This window comes from Vanacampus margaritifer, chromosome 2, assembly GCF_051991255.1.
Source record: "Vanacampus margaritifer isolate UIUO_Vmar chromosome 2, RoL_Vmar_1.0, whole genome shotgun sequence".
Lineage (NCBI taxonomy): Eukaryota > Metazoa > Chordata > Actinopteri > Syngnathiformes > Syngnathidae > Vanacampus > Vanacampus margaritifer.
In genome coordinates this window covers 3,631,313-3,651,165 of record NC_135433.1, presented here as the reverse complement: position 1 = coordinate 3,651,165, position 19,853 = coordinate 3,631,313, and the positions used below count along the sequence as shown (strand labels likewise).

At 39.6% G+C, this 19,853-nt stretch overlaps 3 protein-coding genes and 3 non-coding genes across 6 annotated transcripts; 5 read left to right on the top strand and 1 right to left on the bottom strand.

Annotated features, from left to right (window-relative positions):
- Window positions 1–1,609: 1,609 nt before the first annotated feature.
- rps8a (ribosomal protein S8a) lies at window positions 1,610–4,653 on the top strand. Its single transcript, XM_077556137.1, has 6 exons — window positions 1,610–1,709; window positions 2,438–2,544; window positions 2,757–2,856; window positions 3,033–3,208; window positions 3,408–3,537; window positions 4,504–4,653. Exons 1-6 carry the CDS (start codon window positions 1,706–1,708, stop codon window positions 4,611–4,613), a joined length of 627 nt encoding a protein of 208 aa, XP_077412263.1. The 5' UTR covers window positions 1,610–1,705; the 3' UTR covers window positions 4,614–4,653.
- On the top strand, window positions 2,580–2,687 carry LOC144047466 (small nucleolar RNA SNORD46). Its single transcript, XR_013293036.1, has one exon. It is a non-coding gene; the product is annotated as a small nucleolar RNA SNORD46 (small nucleolar RNA).
- On the top strand, window positions 2,894–2,962 carry LOC144047464 (small nucleolar RNA SNORD38). The gene has a single exon (XR_013293034.1). It is a non-coding gene; the product is annotated as a small nucleolar RNA SNORD38 (small nucleolar RNA).
- LOC144047463 (small nucleolar RNA SNORD38) lies at window positions 3,253–3,320 on the top strand. The gene has a single exon (XR_013293033.1). It is a non-coding gene; the product is annotated as a small nucleolar RNA SNORD38 (small nucleolar RNA).
- Window positions 4,654–6,746: 2,093 nt separating the features above from the next.
- acadm (acyl-CoA dehydrogenase medium chain) lies at window positions 6,747–14,935 on the top strand. Its single transcript, XM_077556134.1, has 12 exons — window positions 6,747–6,875; window positions 7,162–7,270; window positions 8,450–8,547; window positions 8,630–8,699; window positions 8,776–8,876; window positions 8,959–9,039; window positions 10,498–10,628; window positions 10,708–10,816; window positions 12,344–12,484; window positions 12,552–12,647; window positions 12,721–12,969; window positions 14,360–14,935. The coding sequence occupies exons 1-12, from the start codon at window positions 6,861–6,863 to the stop codon at window positions 14,429–14,431; spliced, it is 1,272 nt and encodes a 423-aa protein (XP_077412260.1). The 5' UTR covers window positions 6,747–6,860; the 3' UTR covers window positions 14,432–14,935.
- A 1,683-nt stretch (window positions 14,936–16,618) lies between these two features.
- On the bottom strand, window positions 16,619–19,663 carry LOC144042984 (uncharacterized). Its single transcript, XM_077556133.1, has 3 exons — window positions 19,406–19,663; window positions 18,914–19,135; window positions 16,619–17,783 (listed from the first exon to the last, which is right to left on the bottom strand). Exons 1-3 carry the CDS (start codon window positions 19,563–19,565, stop codon window positions 16,864–16,866), a joined length of 1,302 nt encoding a protein of 433 aa, XP_077412259.1. The 5' UTR covers window positions 19,566–19,663; the 3' UTR covers window positions 16,619–16,863.
- Between the last annotated feature and the right edge of the window lie 190 nt (window positions 19,664–19,853).

Here is a 19,853-nt window from a genome sequence, read left to right as displayed (position 1 = left end):
GTCACATGAACTGTAATGAGGAAGAACAGAGTACAGTAACATCCATCCATCCATTTTCTTGGCCGCTTTTCCTCACTAGGGTCGCGGGGGTGCTGGAGCCTATCCCAGCTGGCTTCGGGCAGTAGGCGGGGTACACCCTGAACTGGTTGCCAGACAATCGCAGGGCACACAGAGACGAACAACCACACTCACATTCACACCTAGGGACAATTTGGAGTGTTCAATTAACCTGCCATGCATGTTTTTGGAATGTGGGAGGAAACCGGAGTACCCGGTGAAAACCCACGCAAGCACGGGGAGAACATGCAAACTCCACCCAGGAAGGCCGAAGCCCGGACTCGATCTCACGTCCTCTGCACTGGGAGGCGGACGTGCTAACCAGTCAGCCACCGTGCTGCTACAGTAACATAAAAATGTAAAAAAATAAATCTTCTTGGAGGCCACAATATACAGAAAATGTCTGTGTTGTTACTCCATTTCCCAAGTGAGAAAGTGGCACAGTGGACAAACGTGCTTCCAGGCCGGCTGTCAAGAGCCCAGAGAAAAGTCTGGATTTTTTAATTATTCAACTTCACTTGTTTCAGGTACATCTGTTAAGTTACATCATTATTTAAATATTTGCTTAATACTCTTATTCAACGTGACATAATACTTAAAAAAAAAAAAGGTTTTACACTTGTTTGAAATAAGACTATTTCAAGTGCCTTTCAAAAATGTAAGTATTTTTTTGTTGTTGTTTTGGAGTTTTTTTTTTTTTTTAAGTACACTGAACAATAAGCAACAGTAGTTAAAATTCTATTGAATCAAAAACATTTTTTTCATAAGTATACAGTAGAGGCCAAAAGTTTGGACAGACCTTCTCATTCAATACATTGCTTTATTTTCATGACTATGTACATTGTAGAGTCTCACTGAAGGCATCAAAACTATGACGACAACTAACGAGCATATGCGGAGATATGTACTCAACCAAAAAAAAGGTGAAATTAATAAAATAAATACATAAATAAATAGCCACCTTTTTCTCTGATTACTTTTTTTGCAAATTCTTGGCCGTCTCTCGATGAGCTTCAAAAGGTAGTCACGTGAAAGGGTTTTCCAACAGTCTTTAAGGAGTTCCCAGATGTAAGAATGGCAAGGGTATGCAAAAAAATAATCAGAGCAAAGGATGGCTATTTTGAAGGATCTATAATATAAAACGTTTTCAGTTATTTCAAAAAAAATTGTTAAGAACATTAGATTATACATAGTTTTGTTTAGTCACTTCTTTTGTTTTCATGTACCACCATTTGGTAAATGAATATATTGGCCACGACCCCTAGTATCAGTTCTAAAGATATTATTTTATATTTGTTATTATATTTATATTTTTCTTAATTGATAGTTAAAAGCAAAAAGTTATTCTGATCAAAGCAATCCTGTTACGTTCAGAATGTAGATATATATATATATATATATATATATACGCACACACACATATATTTTCTACGTTATATATATATATATATATATATATATATATATATATATATATATATATATATATATATATATATATATATATATATATATAGTATAACTAAACATTCAATGACTGAAAAACAAACGTCAAACCTCGTTGTTCGATGTGAAATCTCGCGAGACAACATGGCTTCAAACCTTCCCATGATCCTTTGCTGTTCCTCTTTCTAGCCGGCGCCTGAGAATGGGTACGTGTTTTCATGCTCGGGTGGGAAGGCGAATCCTTATGCATCTGTCGTGTTAGCACAGGAATTTTGAACTTGCTTACAAATATATTAAGGCGAAACATAAATGGAGTCGATACATGTTGAACTTGAGTATGCGCGGGCCGGTTCCAATGTTTTAAGGAAGTCATTTTTCGTGGACGTGTGAATTCTCCCAAGATGGCTCCTCGCTAGCCGCGTCTCCAGCTTTTGATGCCGAATTACGGCAAAGCACGCGTGGTTGTGTTTTTTTGGAAGAGGTTAAGGTATTTTATCTTAGTTTGTTCATGACGCTCAATATTTATTTGTCATGTAGAAGCTGGTAGGTAAATCTAGATAGTAATTTTAACCAGGCTAACTGGACAGTCGATGTTAGCATTGGTGACGAGTCAGGTAGCTTCGTAAAGCTACAACGTGCTGGTTAAAATGTCTTGAATTAATTAAGCAATAATCGTCGATTTTGTGTCCGCTGTTTGCTACAGATATAAATACTGCTTCTAATCTTGTTTTTGTTTAAATAGTGCCGTGCAGCCCAGCAAGTACTGTAGTTGTATGACTATGCTTGAGTGACATGATGAAGCTTTTACAGAATCCAAATACACAATGTGGACAACCTACCTTGGAGAACTGATTTCTCAAGCATAGTCTGATTATAGTTTAGCGTGTACGTGCCTGTATGTTTGCCACTCCTTAAAAATGTCACCTTTTCCCAGGTATCTCAAGGGACAACTGGCACAAGCGCCGTAAAACTGGCGGCAAACGCAAGCCCTACCACAAGAAGAGGAAGTATGAGCTCGGACGACCTCCCGCAAACACAAAGGTAAATGCCAAATGTTGTGGTTTCTTCCTAAATGCCTTGTGAGTGATGAAAACTTGACCTTAGGTAGGTCTTATTTGCACTGTCTTGGTGCAAAGTTTGGGACCTACCAGTGCTAGGCCTTGTCATAGTTACACTGACACGCCATTTAAAAAGTAAGGTGAAATGTGAGTGTAAGTTGTTGTCGGTAACTTACAAAAAATATTTTTTGGCAGATCGGCGCTCGCCGTATCCACACCGTGAGGGTCCGTGGTGGGAACAAGAAGTATCGCGCCCTGAGATTGGACGTTGGCAACTTCTCATGGGGCTCTGAGTGTAAGTCTCCAATACAAGGTGGTTAAGGTTCCTGAGATGTTCAGTGAAGATAACTGTCCAGTTCTGCTACTGAATGCAAGTGCTGATAGTATAGACTCTGAGAACATGCCGATCGTAACAACTGTTAGCCATGAACCAGGAAGGGGCATGAAAACAAATCGTTTCATTTTACACAGGCTGCACACGCAAGACCAGGATCATCGACGTGGTCTACAACGCCTCCAACAACGAGCTGGTCCGAACCAAGACCCTGGTGAAGAACTGCATCGTGCTGGTTGACAGCCTCCCCTACAGGCAGTGGTATGAGGGTCACTACGCCACTCCTCTAGGACGCAAGAAGGGAGCCAAGCTGGTGAGTGACCACATTTATTTGACGGCCAAATAATTCCTGTCGCTTTTCTGTGAAGATAACTTGTCCAGTTCTGCTACTGAATAAAAGTGATGCTAATGAAGACTCTGAGAAAGGCCTTTGATCCCAAAAATGTCGCTCTTGAGGGCTGTCATACTGTGATGCTTTAGAGCTAAATTTGTCGCCAACCTTTGTTTTGTAGACTCCTGAGGAGGAAGAGGTCTTGAATAAGAAGAGGTCCAAGAAGATCCAGAAGAAATTTGACGAGCGTAAAAAGATGGCCAAGATCAGCTCTCTCTTGGAGGAACAGTTCTTGCAAGGAAAACTGCTTGGTGAGTCATTCAGGGCTTTGTTTTATACCAAAGCCTCATTCTGTTCTAAATGTACAATTAAGTATTTTCCCCCCAATTTTCATACTCTTGTTAACAAAAGTGGAACTAATATAAATATGGCTGCATCTTTTAGTCAATGATACGGTATTTTTTATAATTCATTAAAAAAAAGGCTGTACTTTAAAAATGAGTGTGATAATGTGTTGAGGTCATTTTCCTGCCACTAGATGGCATTATTGTTTGTAAAACGTTCGTGACCACTCAGTGCATTTTTCTTTTCATATTAAGAGCAAATCTTTAACATGAACTAACTTGCGGAATTCTGCACATTTTTAAAATTATAAAATACAAATTTGCCCAAATCTCCACAAATATATGAATTATTAAATTTATTAGTGCTAAAGTTTGACCTGAATGTGTCTGCTGCGTTAAGACCGGAATTCCCCCAGTAAGGAGCGGTCATTAATCGCGCAGTAAAAAAATTTGGGAACTTTAAATTAGCTCAAAATTAACGCACTAATTTTGGCATCTAAACATTTATATCCAGGTTAGCAAACGTGGGAAGTAGTTCTAAAATTTAAGGGCACTAACAGCTGCTAAATATAATTTTACAGAATATTACATTGTGTTGTATTTGAGAAGAGTGTCGTTTCAAATGGTGGTGTAAGAAAGGCTTCACATTAAAACTACCACTCAGTCCCAGTTCGGGAAAAAAAAGTATCTGCTGTATTCCATGTGGTACTGACATGTAATAGATTGCTTACATGGAATTGAGTAGTGATTTTTAATAAGAGACATTTTCACAAATGGAATGTCCCTGATTGGTGGGTTTTCCACAGTTGAGTAAAAAAAAAAGAGAGAGAGAGAGAGAGAAGCCCTTCCCATTACGAGGCAATGTCGTACTGTTTTTGATGGTCAAAATAAAATGATGTACTTGAGTGGCCTGAAGTCAATGTCCATTTGCAGGTTGCATCGCCTCCAGACCGGGCCAGTGTGGCCGAGCAGACGGATACATCCTTGAAGGCAAAGAACTTGAGTTCTACCTGAGGAAGATCAAGGCCAAGAAAGGCAAATAAATGTTTCATATGCCAATAATTAAAAAAAAAAAGTCTTAAATGTCCTGTTTTTTATTGTCTGGATAACACCTGTCCTTCATACAATCATTTTTCTTGTTAGGCGCCTTCTTATGGAAGATTTTATAGTGGTGAATGTATTGTTAGAATTTAATATCCTTAAAATCAAATGTGCCAAAATATTGCTAAATAACATATTTGTTGCCATGGAACCATAAACCCTGGCACCTTGTCCCAACATCATGATAAACGGATTGCTTTTTAAATAGCGCTTTTATCTACACAATATGCGGCCCAAAGCGCTTAAGAAACGAAGCCTCCCATTCACACACACACACCAGTGGTCGGCTGCTGCCAGGTCCACTGGAAGCAAATCTGGGTTCGGTGTCTTGCTCAAGGACACCGAAATGGTCACCGGGGTTGAAGATCAAACCCACAACCTCACGAGTGTGAGATGACCACTCTACCAGTGAGCCATGCCTCCACACACACACACCTAAAATGTGTTGCTTCTGATTCACCTCCATTTATATGCCGTTAATATGTGCGATAGAAATATTCCATCTCGTCAGTTATTCGTGTTCCTGTCTTTGCTTCGTAATGCAGTATTTACCAGAGGTGTGGACTTGAGTCATGTGACTTGGACTAGAGTCATGAATTTGACGAGTTTAGAATTGACTTGACAAAAAAGACTTGTGACTTCACTTCGACTTGAGCCTTTTAGCTGCAAACACGCCGCCTACGCTAAGGCAAACTTCAAAATAAAGCTGACCAAATAATACATTGACACCAATGCAAACAGCCATGGCGGATTTTACTTTGAAGTCGGTCTGCATGGTGGCGTGACGCCAGCTTGACTACTTCCCTTTCACATTTTGGCTTGCATTAGCGACCTTTTTATTAAAATTACATATTTTCTACCACCATTATCATAATGCCACCCCTTAAGTATATTAAATAGCTAATTTAGGACGCGAAGGAACCGCAAGTTAATCACGCAGTTATTGTATGATGCGGTACAAGTCTCCGGCGTTCGTAGCTAGCTGTTAGCGTTAGTATCGGGTGCCTGCCAGGCAGCAGTAGTTTGACAGCTTTTGCTTGGCTCGCTTGCTTTTCTTATTTTTTCAATATTGTGGATCTATGCTACTTTGTAATCCACTCCCCTTGTTTAAATGAAGGGAATGTATCTTAAATTACACTTAAATTTATTTTTAATGATTAAAACTAAATAAATAGAAATGTTGCCTTCATTTATTATTATTTTATAAAACACTAGTTAAAAAACTAAACAAAAAACATTCAAAATGTCCAATACGGCCATTTTGATTTTAGGAACACAACTTCAAGTGCATTACAAGTGCAGTATAGCGTATGGCAGGATATCTTATTGTTGATATTTTATACATGGAATAATTATTTATATTGCACTTCAAGTTGTGTTCATAAATCCTAACTGCCATATTAGACATTTTGAGTTTTTTTATTTATTTAATGGGCAAAAACATTTTATAAAATAAATTAAGACAAAGTTCTATGTATCAGATTTCATTTTATTTGCTATCCGTTGCACCACTCGTTGTTTGGGTGGTCAACAAAAAATGAATTGCAGTATGTCCAAGATTAGGTCACTGACGGAGAGGCAACAACTTCAAACTTCGTTCAACATCTGAAAATGCACAAAGAACGGCAAGTAAGCTAATGTCAGTTTATTGGCTAATTGTCGTTGCTAGCTGCATATGTAAACTCACTGGTAACACATTGCAAACGCGGCACAGCTCTTTCACCCCCTGAAACCTGAGATGATATAATCTACGATGTTGTTAAAATGACTTGAAAGGACGTTAACTCAAAGTGTAGGACTTGTGAATCGCTTGAGACTAGTCGGTCTTGACTTGGGACTTGTTCGGGACTTGTGACTTACAAAACAACCTCTGACGTCAGTTAAAATATATATTTTTTTTTACAGATACAAACGTTAAGTTTATAATGTTTATCCTATCATTTACCACTAAATGTGCAACAAACTCCCACCCTCCAACAAACCTCCCGGTTTGTGTTGGCTGCGGGTAAAGTATGACAAAAAGGCATTTGAAGGGTGGAAAGGATTAGATAACGCTCGAGTACTAGGTAAAAGTTCACTGTCCACTGTGCGTCACGTGACTGAGCGCCTCGCCGTGATTGGACGAGCAGGCTGGCATATTCGAGTGGGGTCAAACTGTCTGTTGTGGTGTCGTCTGAGTTGTAGCAACGATGCTCTTGAATAAGGTGAGTGTTAATCCTTTTTTAAAACGTTAACTACTTGTATAGAGAGCACAAGACAATATAGTGCGTCCAGCTAGCTTGTCCTTGTCAGTATTGTCCCATGACGCGTCAATGTACAGACATGCTAGCTAACGGAGTACGTCAGTGGCTAATGTTAGCTTGTTTTTAACGTTTGTTTTAACGGCATTCATCAATGTTCAAGCGCGTCCTACGTGCATTAATATCTCTTTATTGTTGTATTGCCCTTAATGGCTACTATGGGACTGAATTGTACCACTACTCCTCCTAGGTACTTAGAGCCGGGGTGCGCTGCGGTGCCATTCGGCTTCAGAGCTCCAGTGCCGCCGCCGCCAAAATCTCCGGCGAGAAAACGGCACCCGCTAACGGCTTCGCGTTTGGTGGGTAGTCTCAACATTTTCACTTTTGTCGACTTTGTTACTGGATGACATGTGCAATTAGTTCATTCAGAAACGCATTTGTCCAGTGACAACTAGGAAAACGCAACTCCAACATTGAAGCAGCCAATCAGAAGCCTGAAGAAAATATTTTCAACAGGACTGGAAAAAAATGAATTGTCCGGTTTAAAAAAAGAAAGAAAAAAAGTATATAATACAATACACCTCAATGCAAATAGTGGAAATATGCAAGTAATGGTCCCCTAAAATGTTGAAGCATCTTAATAATTTAAACAAAGACATTTCTCGCCATGAATTGTGCAGTGGTTTAGAAAATCAAAAGATTACAACACACGGTTGAGATCTACAAAGTAGACAAACTGTCTTCCTAAGAGAAACTAAAATATGTTAACAAATATTTATCCACTTTACTTGAACAACTGATTCACTAATTACACATTTGAACTACAGCACTGCATGCCATTTATTAGTTAATACGTGACAATTCACGAGTTGGTTTCACAAGTCCTCTGATCAATTGGCCAGATCTCGCTCATTTATTATTTCAATCTGCAGCATAAGACCTTGATAGGATTACCCCACTTGAATTTAAAGTTATTTGGCTCGCCAACTCAAATTGTTTCGCAAACATTAGCACAGCATGCTAATTAGCCAAAGCGTCAGTGTCAACATTGACAAAGAAAGAAACTAACTAAGTTTGTTTTGACAGGCAAAAGTAAGTGACATAAAATAGTCTGAAAATGCAAAATGGAGCCAGTTGACAAAAGTGGATCAAAAGTAACCCAATTATGGATCAAAAAATGGACCGATCCGCTTTATGGGTCAATTTGACCCAACTTTCTGTGTGGTTTTATATACAACGACCCCATTTTTTTTTTATCATCGCTCATGGAATGACTCTTGCATAATCAAATTGCTTGGTTGGAACTAACTGCTGTGTACTTATTAATAGTTTAAATTTTTAGCAGAGTCTAGTCTCTCTGTGGGGCCCCAATGTTATGTACATGGAAATCGTTTTTTCTTAAAATAAATACTTGATCTGCATCAGAAAGTTGCACAGTAGACAAAATTCTCTATTGTGTCCATTGGTAGAAGAAGTTTCTCACTGAGGGAGTGCTGGTTTTACACATTCACAATCCTGTTGCTGTCTCGGTCCCGCAGAGTTCACGGATCAACAGCGAGAGTTCCAACAGCTGGCTCGCAAGTTTGCGCGCGAGGAAATTGTCCCCCACGCGCCGCAGTACGACAAAAGTGGGGAGGTGAGTCTCTTTCTGGATGCTGTTGCTTGCGAGGTGAATTATCGCCCTGCAAATGGACTTTTTTTTGTGTTTGCTTTTACAGTACCCAGTACCTATCATCAAGAAAGCATGGGAGCTGGGTCTGATGAATGGTCACATCGGAGAGGAGTACGGTACGTTTGCATGGTGCATTTTAATCTTCCTTTATGGTTTAATTGTTCTTTAAAAAAAAAAAAAAAAAAATTAAAGGTGGAATGGGCTTGTCCATCTTCGACAACTGCCTCATCACGGAAGAGCTGGCCTACGGCTGCACGGGAATCCAAACGGCCATCGAGGCAAATTCTCTTGGAGTGAGGACTTGCCGCCGTGTCATATTCAAATGTATGGTTTTGGAACATAAAGCGGGTTATTAAGCCTCTCCAAATCTTGCAGCAAATGCCTGTTATTATTGCGGGAAATGAGGCACAGAAGAAGAAATATCTGGGGAGGATGACTGAGGAGCCGCTCATGTGTGTAAGTACATTTTGATTTCATTCACCGATAATGCAGGGGGGAGTCCTGTAAGGTTATTTTAGAAGACTAAAATAAAAAGAACAAACAGTTTTGTGAACAAAATAAAATTAAAACGAAAATGCTTTTTAAAAAACTGAAACTACATTTTATGTTTACAAAACTAACTATAATTATAGCCCAAATATGCTTCATTTTAGTCTTTCATTTAATGCCATGAGCATTTGGGGATGATTTTAAATGTGATTTTAAGTATTAATTTAGATTTTAACCGGAATAAGGCCGTTTGAAAGTGTTTCACACAGAAGTGATGTCATCTAGCAGGAGCCAATAAAAAAGCATTTTTCAAGTGACGTCCCTCCTCGGCGCCAATTTTGCGTCTCGCTGCTTTTTCGTTTAACTCAGCCGAAATGCAACGCTATGTAAGAAATGTGTTACTTTTTTCATTTTACCATGGTGTTTATTAACTCATTCACTGCCATTGACGGCTATAGAGGTAAAAAATAATAATTTTAACTATTTCTTTAGTTTAACATTTTTCCCACTTTTGTTTAACAAGAGTATGAAAACCTAAAAAAAAAATTATTATTGTACATTTAGAACAGATATAAAATCTGTGATTAATCGTGAGTTAACTAGTGAAGTCATGCTATTAATTATGATTTTAAAAAATTATCGCTTGACGCCCTTAATTTTTAATAAGCTTTTCTTTAAAATAAAAATAAATACAAAAAAAGAAAAGATTATTAAAAATTAGGAATTTTTCATAATTAATCCCATGACTTCACTAGTTAACTCACGATTAATCACACATTTTAGATCTTTATCTGTAAATTATATATCTTATATCTATAAATGTACAATAAAAAAAATAGTTTTTCCAGGTTTTCATACTCTTGTTGACGTCTATAGCCGTCAATGGCAGTGAATGAGTTAAATATTGCGTACAAGTAATACACATTGGGGGGGGGGGGGGGGGATAAATAAAATGATAAAAAACTCAAACGGAGCATTTTTTTAATAACTAAAAAAAAACTAATAAAAATTGACAGAACCGCCCTGAAACCTAATTAAAATAAAATTTAAAAAACAAAACTCAAAATGAAATTAAAAGTAATTAAAATGAAAAATTGACAGAACCCCCCTGAAGCCTAATTAAAATTACATTTAAAAAACAAAACTCAAAATGTAATTAAAAAAATAATAATCTTAACTCTAAAATAACCCTGGTTTTACATAATATATTAATGATCATAACTGCTATAAAGCTGTAAAATAAACAAATAAAAAGAGATTAACCACTGGAATGGAATAAATATTGGTCATCCGTTTTTTCCACTTGTGGTCCAAACCAAAAACATTTGCAGTTAATACTTTTTAAAAAACATTATTTTTATAGATAATCACATCTTGACCTCAAAATGTTGACTGTACTATTTTGTATGTTGCGATGTCCTGCAGGCGTACTGTGTCACAGAGCCGGGGGCGGGCTCGGACGTGGCGAGCATCAAAACGCGGGCGGTGAAGACTGGCGACGAGTACGTGGTCAACGGCCAGAAGATGTGGATCACCAACGGCGGGAAAGCCAACTGGTGTGTATCGTGTGCTCCAGCAATGACGCTGTGTGTGAGATCCACCTTCTCTGAGTTAAATGTCTTGTTGCGTTGCCAGGTACTTCCTGCTGGCCCGCACCGACCCGGATCCCAAGTGTCCTACCAACAAGGCTTTCACCGGCTTCGTTTTGGACGCCGACACGCCCGGAATTCAAATAGGACGAAAGGTAAGGTCTGCGTTTTTCCGACTCGTAGTTACTTAACTCTTTGACTGCCAGACGTTTTCAGAAAAGGGATGCCGTGGGTGCCAGCCGATTTAAGCATTTTGACTGATCTTTTGACTGATTATTCAAGGTCCACAGAAAATTATGTGTTTGGACTATGGAAACACACATTCTACCAAATGAAAGATTGGACTCTCATCTTTAATCAGAAAAAAAAGTTTGTTTCTACCTTATTCCGTTTTTGAGTAATCAACAATAGAAAATGGTTAGTTTCACCTCTGTTTTGAAACAAACGTCTTTTAACGTCTTTGGCACTCCTCCATAGGATTTTACTCAACGTTATTTAATGTTTTTGGCAGTCAAAGAGTTATGTGCTGTCACTATCAACTATTTTTTTTTAGAATAGATCAATCTATAGATTATTCAATCCATTAATCGTCTTATCGGAGTTCTTTTAATTTTACATTAAATTGTATTATAAAAGCATTTTTTTCTCTGATTACTCTTTATTAACCAGTCATTGGTGTTTATTTTGTACTTCATATTCATATAGTGAAATAAATAAAAAAATATATAAATAAATTTAAAAAGTGGATTGATGATGTACTATATTACCGTTTCGCTCTTTGTTTTCCAAAGTAAAAACAGATGTTAGCAAAAAAATAAATTTTTTTATTAAACACAGAAGATAATCAGTCTTCTTTTTAATGAAGGACGACAGAAATCAGTGAACAATTACTGTTGATTTGCTGAAATCAGAGGATTTGGACCATTTGAAATGAAAAAATGGTTACAAACGATTACTCATTTATTAAAATAGCTGTAGATGAATTTGATAATCGATTTAATTTTGACAGCTCTAAGTTACTCTGGTAATTGTGGAGGTAATTTATTCAACTGCTAATGTGGAGAGTGCAAAAAAGATAATTGCTAGTTTGGCTACTATTCAGGTCATATGTCAGCCAAATTGAAAAGAAACTTCTTATTTTTTGTTCGCTGGTTTCAACTCATTCACTCGCAGCCATTTTCACTGAAGCAATCCCCTTCGCACCCGGTTGTTTTACTGGATTTTGACTGATTTTGCAAGGCCCACAGAATATTGCGTTCTATTGCTATAAAAACATGGAACCTACCAAAAGAAAGATTAGACTCTGTCTCTTTTCATCAGGAAAAAAAGTATATTTGTATCTGTTTCTGTTTTGCTGCAATTAGCATTAGAATATAGCTAAGTTTCATCATTATTCACAAATCTGTTTAAAACCGTGGGGAAAGAGCTTTTTTGCAACATGGCCCTGGTTGATCTCTTATACTCTGCTGCCACTTGCTGGCCTGTTTTGTAATAACTACCATTGCTTTATGCGACCTCTTCAGGTCAGAGGCTGCTTCAAAGCTTTCTGTATGCTCTAGCAAAAAAAAAAACAACAACGTATAAATGCGTTTTTGGAAGCAAATGAGTAAATAAAATGTGCCTTGCTTGAAAGGTGCGAAACGCTGCATTAGCGGGTTCTTTTCTTCTTCTCGTAACCACAGGAAATAAACATGGGCCAGAGGTGTTCAGACACACGAGGCATCACTTTTGAAGACGTGAGGATTCCCAAGGAGAACGTCCTGCTCGGCGAGGGTGCCGGGTTCAAGATCGCCATGGGCGCCTTCGACAAAACCCGGCCGCCCGTAAGTCACGCGACACCCAAGCGGCGTTCTTTGTACGTGACGTGTCGCTCATGAGATCTGCCCGCAGGTGGCAGCAGGAGCCACCGGGTTGGCTCAGAGGGCCCTCGACGAAGCCACCGCTTACGCCTTGGAGAGGAAAACGTTTGGCAAAGCGATTGCCGAGGTTGGTTGTCAAAAAAATATATCCTTAATTGTGGAATTCGTCGCCTCTTTGACACGGGCATCTTCTCCGGCAGCACCAGGCCGTCTCCTTCCTGCTGGCCGAGATGGCGATGAAGGTGGAGCTGGCGCGCATGGCTTACCAGCGCGCCGCCTGGGAGGTGGACTGCGGCCGGCGCAACACGTATTACGCCTCCATCGCCAAGGCCTTCGCCGGCGACATCGCCAACCAGGTGGCCTCGGACGCCGTGCAGGTGTTCGGCGGCAACGGCTTCAACAGCGAGTACCCGGTGGAGAAGCTGATGCGCGACGCCAAAATCTACCAGGTGGGGGCGCCGATTGCAAATGATTTGTTAAACAGAATCTTGTGTGCTGTCACGGCGTAAACAAGGTGCATACCAAATAAAAGATCACGTTCCATTCTTTCATTAGAAAAAAAGTATGTTTCTACTTTATTCCGTTCTTTGGTAATCACTGGGGGTGGGAATCTTTGAATGTCTCACAATTCGATTTGATTTAGATTCTTGGGTGTGCGATTCGATTCAGAATCAATTTTTGCTTCAAAATGATTTGATTGACAATTTTTGCTTCAATCTGTAGATGTGCAAGGAATTGTAATGATGTACTCCAGTCTGACTCGCTAATGCTAATTAGCGCGCTACTCGCGGCACTTTTATCACTTAAAGGAACGGCTCCACGCCAAAACCCCCCCCCCCCACTTTTATTGGAATAACTTGATCGTAACGTTTTCCTCCTACTATCTAATCTGGCTACAATTTAACAGTGTATTAGACCGCGTGAAACCACACTGCCCCTCAGTGGCCAAACCGGGTACAACATGAACAGCGCTCCAAATAAAGGCAAGACCGTATAAAATAATTTAAATAAAATCGATTTTGGGACATTTAAAATAGATTCTGAATCGTACTAAATAAGAATCACAATTCTTATGAGAATCGTTTTTTTTTTTTGGGCACACCCCTAGTAATCACGATTTGAAAATAGGTAATTTGAGTGACATTGAGCGAAAAGAGAAAAGAAGCTTTCTGTAAAGATAATTTTCTGCACAATAGTGACTTTGACACAAATATTTTTTGTTTAGTGACGCTCTGTGAATATGATTTAATGTGACAAAGGCTTTGACCATTCGCGTCATCCTTGAAAACGTTCCATTTCATCATATTGATGACGTTTCATTGTAAAGTCCATATTATCCATATTACCGGGAGACCATTGAAAAGAGATACAATGCTGCCATCTGCTGGCCATTGTAAGTGGGTGTTTTGGAATTTTACAAGCCTAATGACAAGGCAGCGCTGCACTGACGTTGCCCTGCCCATTGAGGGGGGAAAAAACATAGTTAAACGTCAATTCACGTTTTTGGCGGCATTCATTTGGATTTTACTATACGTCATTAAACGATTTTGGCGGTAAAAAAGTTAAACAGATCTGTACTTTCTAATCCTTTTGTCAAAATATGCTTGTTTTTTACGACATGGAGAAAAACCTTGTTAGGTTGACATCTTGATTAATTTGAGATCGTTTTTCTTCTCTTGAGCGCTTCCCAAAATATTAGCTTATTTTGCTACTGTGTCTAGTGAATTGAGTTAACAAATGTACTATTTATTTATTTATTTAAATTTTTATTTTTTTTTAAGACGGAGCAGAGTGCTTCGGCCACCTGATATTTTGTAACTGCTGCTTTCTCTTTTGCAGATCTACGAAGGCACCGCTCAGATCCAGAGGCTTATTATTGCCCGCGAACACTTGGCAAAAGCCAAGAAATAAACTAGTTTTTTTAAATATACATATTGCTGGTGCCAGGCAAAAACCTTATACCTCTGAAATTGTCTCCAAAAACTGTTCAAACATTAACATTGCATCATCAATGAGAGCGAGCTAGATTGGTCAATAATTTGTAAAAAAAAAAAAAAAATGACACCCACGGGTGGACTGAACAAAAGTATAGCTTTTTGAAAAATATAAAATTTGCCTAATTGTGACATATGAGGTTTTGTCCCAACACCAGGGATTTGTAAAAGAAATACACTATCAACATAACTCATTTTCTTTTCATTTAACTCGACTTGATATCACCTGACTGCCTTGCTAAATGGTTTTCAAATGGGGGAGCGATCATCCTGTTGTAACCTTACAATTGGCCGAGTTAAATGATCAAAGTCCTTTGTACAAATGCCATCATGAGGAAATCATATAATCGTTTTGCTAAAAAAGGTGTCTGCTGTTGCTGTCTGTAACTTGTGCCAATAAAGCTTTCCGTATGAAAACAAACCTGTTGATCGCTTGTAGGTGGAGTTTAGAATTGGTGAAATTCTCCCACGCAGACTAACTAACCATCCTATCAGACTAACTCTCGTAGCACACACATCCAACACAAAACTTTTATTTATTTCCTTCCATTTTTAAACAATACAGTGAGTTTAGTGGAACATAACAGCCATTTCAAATATTTCCCCACAAATTATCACGTAACAAAATGTTCCAAGATGGCCGACTTAAGTAGACGCTTACTACCAAGCGGGGCAAGTTTATGATTAAATGGTAAAAACATCGTATCAATTCAGACTTTTCAAAAGTTTTTTCAGTTTTTGACTTCTGAGTTGAGTTGAGGAAGCGCTGACTTTTGGCAAGTCAAGTAGCAAAATGTCGAACCGCGACGGCAAAAGATCGAGCTCTTCCAGAACGAAGCTACAGCTAACGGCTAATGCTAGCAACGCGAGCGCAAGTGTGAACCCGCTGATTGACAACTGCCACGATGATACGAATGTTTCCGCTCACCCTGCCAAGGACGGAGGAATTGGCGGATAAGTTTCCATATCAACCCGTCTCACCCTGTCTCTCCGGCGCGTTGGCCCCAAGCGCCCAGGAAGGAACGAATCTTTTGAATAAACTGATTCTAAAGATTCAGTTCACTTAAAATAACTATTCATGCCCATCACTAGATGGCAGTGTTTTCAGTTTTGCATTGGTGACGACGCAGATTTCCTCCTTGCCTTCAATTTAAAAAAAGCGCACTGAATTTAACCTGCTCTCATTTCCACAAAAATCAAAATAGCATGGAGTTCCTCTCCAGTTTTCCAATAAATCAAAATTGTATCTATATTTGAGTGCTCTTCTTTGTTATTGACGTGTTAAACTGGGTACTGTTAACATTTTACTATTTCATTTTATATTTTACCTGTTTTGAATTTAGTTATAGTTTAGTTATGTTAACTTAATATAGCTTGATGAGTAATGCTTTTGTCCCCTTTATCTTTGTTCTCTTTTCCTAGAAATTATATAGTTAATAAGTTTCTTTAATTTATCGAAGGAGTCTAGTTTCTGTTCGTCAGAAATACGTTTTTTGAAAGTTCGCGGACGAGCTAGGATACTCAAAGAAAGTCTAATCTGATTTTTGCACCTCAAGGGAGGGGAGAGGTGTTTTCCTGTGAATCACTGTTTTTCTAATAAAATGCCGTGTCTTCAAGAGAAGACATACATTTGGACAGAAACACTGCTAGGGGAAATTCCTTTGTGTCATCAGAAACTTTGATTAAAAAACCTTGCAAGGACCCTCTTCACGAGATCTCAACTCTGATTTATTTGAACACGCAAAAGATTACAAAAACAGGTAATCTAGATTACAGATTGGCAAAAATAAGTTTTTTTCACATCCTGGCACCAGAGGGGCTCCGTACAAATAATACCAATAGATCATCATATTAGAAATTAAATAAGTCGCTCTTGAATCGTACTCCTGTGAAATCCGAAATTTTGCGTTGAATAAAGACGTTAAAGGAAAAAGGCGAATAAAGAAAAGTCTTATAGTACGAACAGCAATTCAAAAAGGGACATTGGCGTCAACTGTTCTTTCTGTGGAAGTCATCCTGAAAGCGTCCAGCAGCTCTTCTGGATCTGCTTACAACTTTTGGGAAGGACTTTTGAAGATTTATTACATCAAAGCCACACAAGAACTTTCAAATGGGAGAACGTTTTTTATTTTATTATACAAAACAAACAAATGATGTATGCTTTAATATCTTAGCTAAATTCTCCACAAACGCAAATACAGCAACCAAAAAACTAACTTTCCTCACTGAACAAAAAGGCTTTAAAAGTGATCAGTATTTGAACTACTTTGAATGCACGTGCATGTGTTTATTCAACATTGTGCACGTGTACTTTTGAATATGGTTCATACAAAGGAAAATAATCCTCAATCAGACCGAGCCGGTTTTGTGCATTTTCTGCACGTGTTGCCTCAAGCCTCGCTTCCGACGATAGCCTTTGCCACACAATGAGCAATGATGGGCTTTTTCTGTGTGCGTTCTCACGTGCGCGTGCAGGCTGGGCCTGTGGGCGAAGGTTTCGCCACAAGTTAAGCAGTTTAAGGAGTTTGCTCCCATGTGCCTAATGGCGTGGTTGACCATTTTCGACTTTTTCGAGAACGACCTGCCACAGAACCAGCAAGGGAAATATTTGTCGTCTCTCGCGTGTGTCCTCACGTGCAAATCCCTTTTGGATTCTTGACGGAATCTTTGAGGGCAAAATGAGCAACGAAATGACTTTTTTCTAGTCAGCGTTTTCATGTCTGACACCAAATCTTGACTTTGAATGAATGTTTTATCGCTCGGCGAGCAGCTCGAGCCTCTCGGCCGATTGCGTGTTCTCATGTGTGCGGTGGCGAGACGTTCCGGCTTGTGGCGTCTCTCGTGTTTGATCAGCCATCCTCTTTTCGAGAATATTTTACCGCAAACTGAGCACGGGAATCGTTTTGGACCGCTTTGCGACGTACCCGAGTTTTCTTCGCCGCTGGTCTCGTCCACGCCGGACAACGGAGCAAAGACGCCATCGGGTGGCGGTCCTTCGGAGGGCGGTCCTTCGGAGGGCGGTCCTTCGGAGGGCGGTCCTTCGGAGGGGTTTCCACTCGGGGCGTGAGGACGAAGCTGTGGCAAGTCGGGAGGTTCATCTTCGCTCTGTGCAGAGAATCCAGTCGGCGGGAAGTTGCCGACATCGGCCGCCGCCTCTTCTTCCTTAACGTGGAGGAGCTGTGGATCTTCCTCTTCAACAAGAGCGGGCGGGACACGTTCCTCCTCCAGACCGACGCTTGGCTGCTGCGGCTGAGGACAAAGTTGGACATCTGCAGCAAACAAGGACAAGGTGAGTCTTGCAAACAGCCTCCAGTTCGTCTATATTTTCATTTTTTATTTTTCCAAAACAAACCGTAACTTTAGATTATTTGCAGAATAATGGCATGCAGGGCAATTCCATGTACAAGTTGCATTGTTCATCTGAGGATTGCTTTTGAAATTGCAAATTTATAGGTTTTGATTGTGGCAGCCTGATTAATTGGTCTGACATGGATTGTATTTTTTTTTTTTAACTTTACGAAATCATCTCCCGGGCCGGATTTAACCACTTTGCGGGTCTTATACGGCCCACGGGCCGTATGTTTGACACCCCTGGTCTAGCTGCAGACGCTGGGCAAGTGGAGCTCCACCGGAAATATGTGACTAATTCTGTAAAACAACTTTAGAAACTAACTACTTTTATTGGAATAACTTCCATTATCTCATGTGGCTACAATTTAACAGTGTATTAGACCGCGTGGAACCACACTGCCCCTAAGTGGCCAAATTGGGTACAACATGAACAGCGCTCCAAATAAAAGGCACACACAGACAAAGGCAAGACGGTATAAAATAATTGAAATAAAATCGATTTTGGGACATTTAAAATCGATTCTGAATCATGCAAAATGAGAATCGATTTTTTGGCACACCCCTAGTATATATATATATATATATATATATATATATATATATTTTTTATGGGCAAAAGCATTATAAAATAAATTAAGACAAAGCTCTATTTATCTAATTTCTTTTCTTTTTTTTTGTGAAAAACAATCCGATCCGTGGCTTGTGATCTGCTGAACGACTATTTGTTTGGGTACAAAAACTATGAGGTGGTCAACAGAAAATGTCTAAGATTAGATCACTGACAGAGAGGCAACAACTTCAAACTTTGTTCAACTAATGTCAGTTGTTTATCGACAATCTGTTGCACCCACCTCTGTACGCTACCGGAGTACCTGACTCCCACTTTGATGGTCACCCGAAATAATATCATCTAGGATGTTGTTAAAATGACTCGAAAGGACTTGAAACTCAAAGTGTACGACTTGTGAATCGCTTGAGACTCGTCAGTCTTGACTCGGGGCTTGAGGGCAAAGACTTGAGACTTGCGATTTCCAAAACAATGACTTACTCCCAACTCCGGGTTCATCTTCACCATCTTCACTCTGTGCAGAGAATCCAATCAGTGGGAAGTTGCTGATATCGGCCGCCGCCTCTTCTTCCTTAACATAGAAGAGCTGTGGCTCTTCCTTTTTAACAAGAGCGGGCGGAACATGTTCCTCCTCTAGACTGAAGCTTAGCTGCTGCGGCTGAGGAGAAAGTTTTTCCCGGTGCCCACGCAGCACCTGGACATCTGCAGGAAACAAGCGACACAGAATTTAGAGCAATGATTCTTGAAGTGGGGTGGGGCGCATGCGCAGCCGGCCGCGGACAAACCCACGTGGATGAAACGCACAAACGAAGATACATAAATGCCCTTTTCAGAATAAAAGGCTGATGGCACGTTACACACTGAGCAGCTGGCCAAGAATCAAACTCTTTGTAGCACTTGCTTTGAAAAGCAATTGCCATATATCTACACAAACATACTTTCGATACAAGAAAGTAGACGTTTAGAGCAGACCTTCGACGCGGAGCACAATTTGAGCCTCGCGTCTTTGTCGTTCGATCTCATCTTTCGCTCGGCAAAGCTGCTCCTCGTATGACTTTATCGTTTCTTCAAACAGACCGAAGATTTCGTCGGCGGCCGCTAGAAGTCGATCCCTCACCAACTCTTTCAACATTTTCACGTCAGTTGGACAGCACGAAAACTAAAGTTTCAGTTTAGTGTGCTTCTTTATCGTTTAATTTACTGCCGCATTGTATCTCTTTGGAGCATACCGCCCCCTACTGTGCAGGAGTGAGCAAACCGAACATCAGGGCATTTTCGATATTTCCGCAATGCAACTCTACCTTTTACACAGTGAAAACAAACATCGTATTGTATTGCTTTTGCCTGTGGCTAGTAGCATACAAACCAGACAGATTGTTATAGTCAAACGACATTCCATCACATAAAAATCACAGCGCAT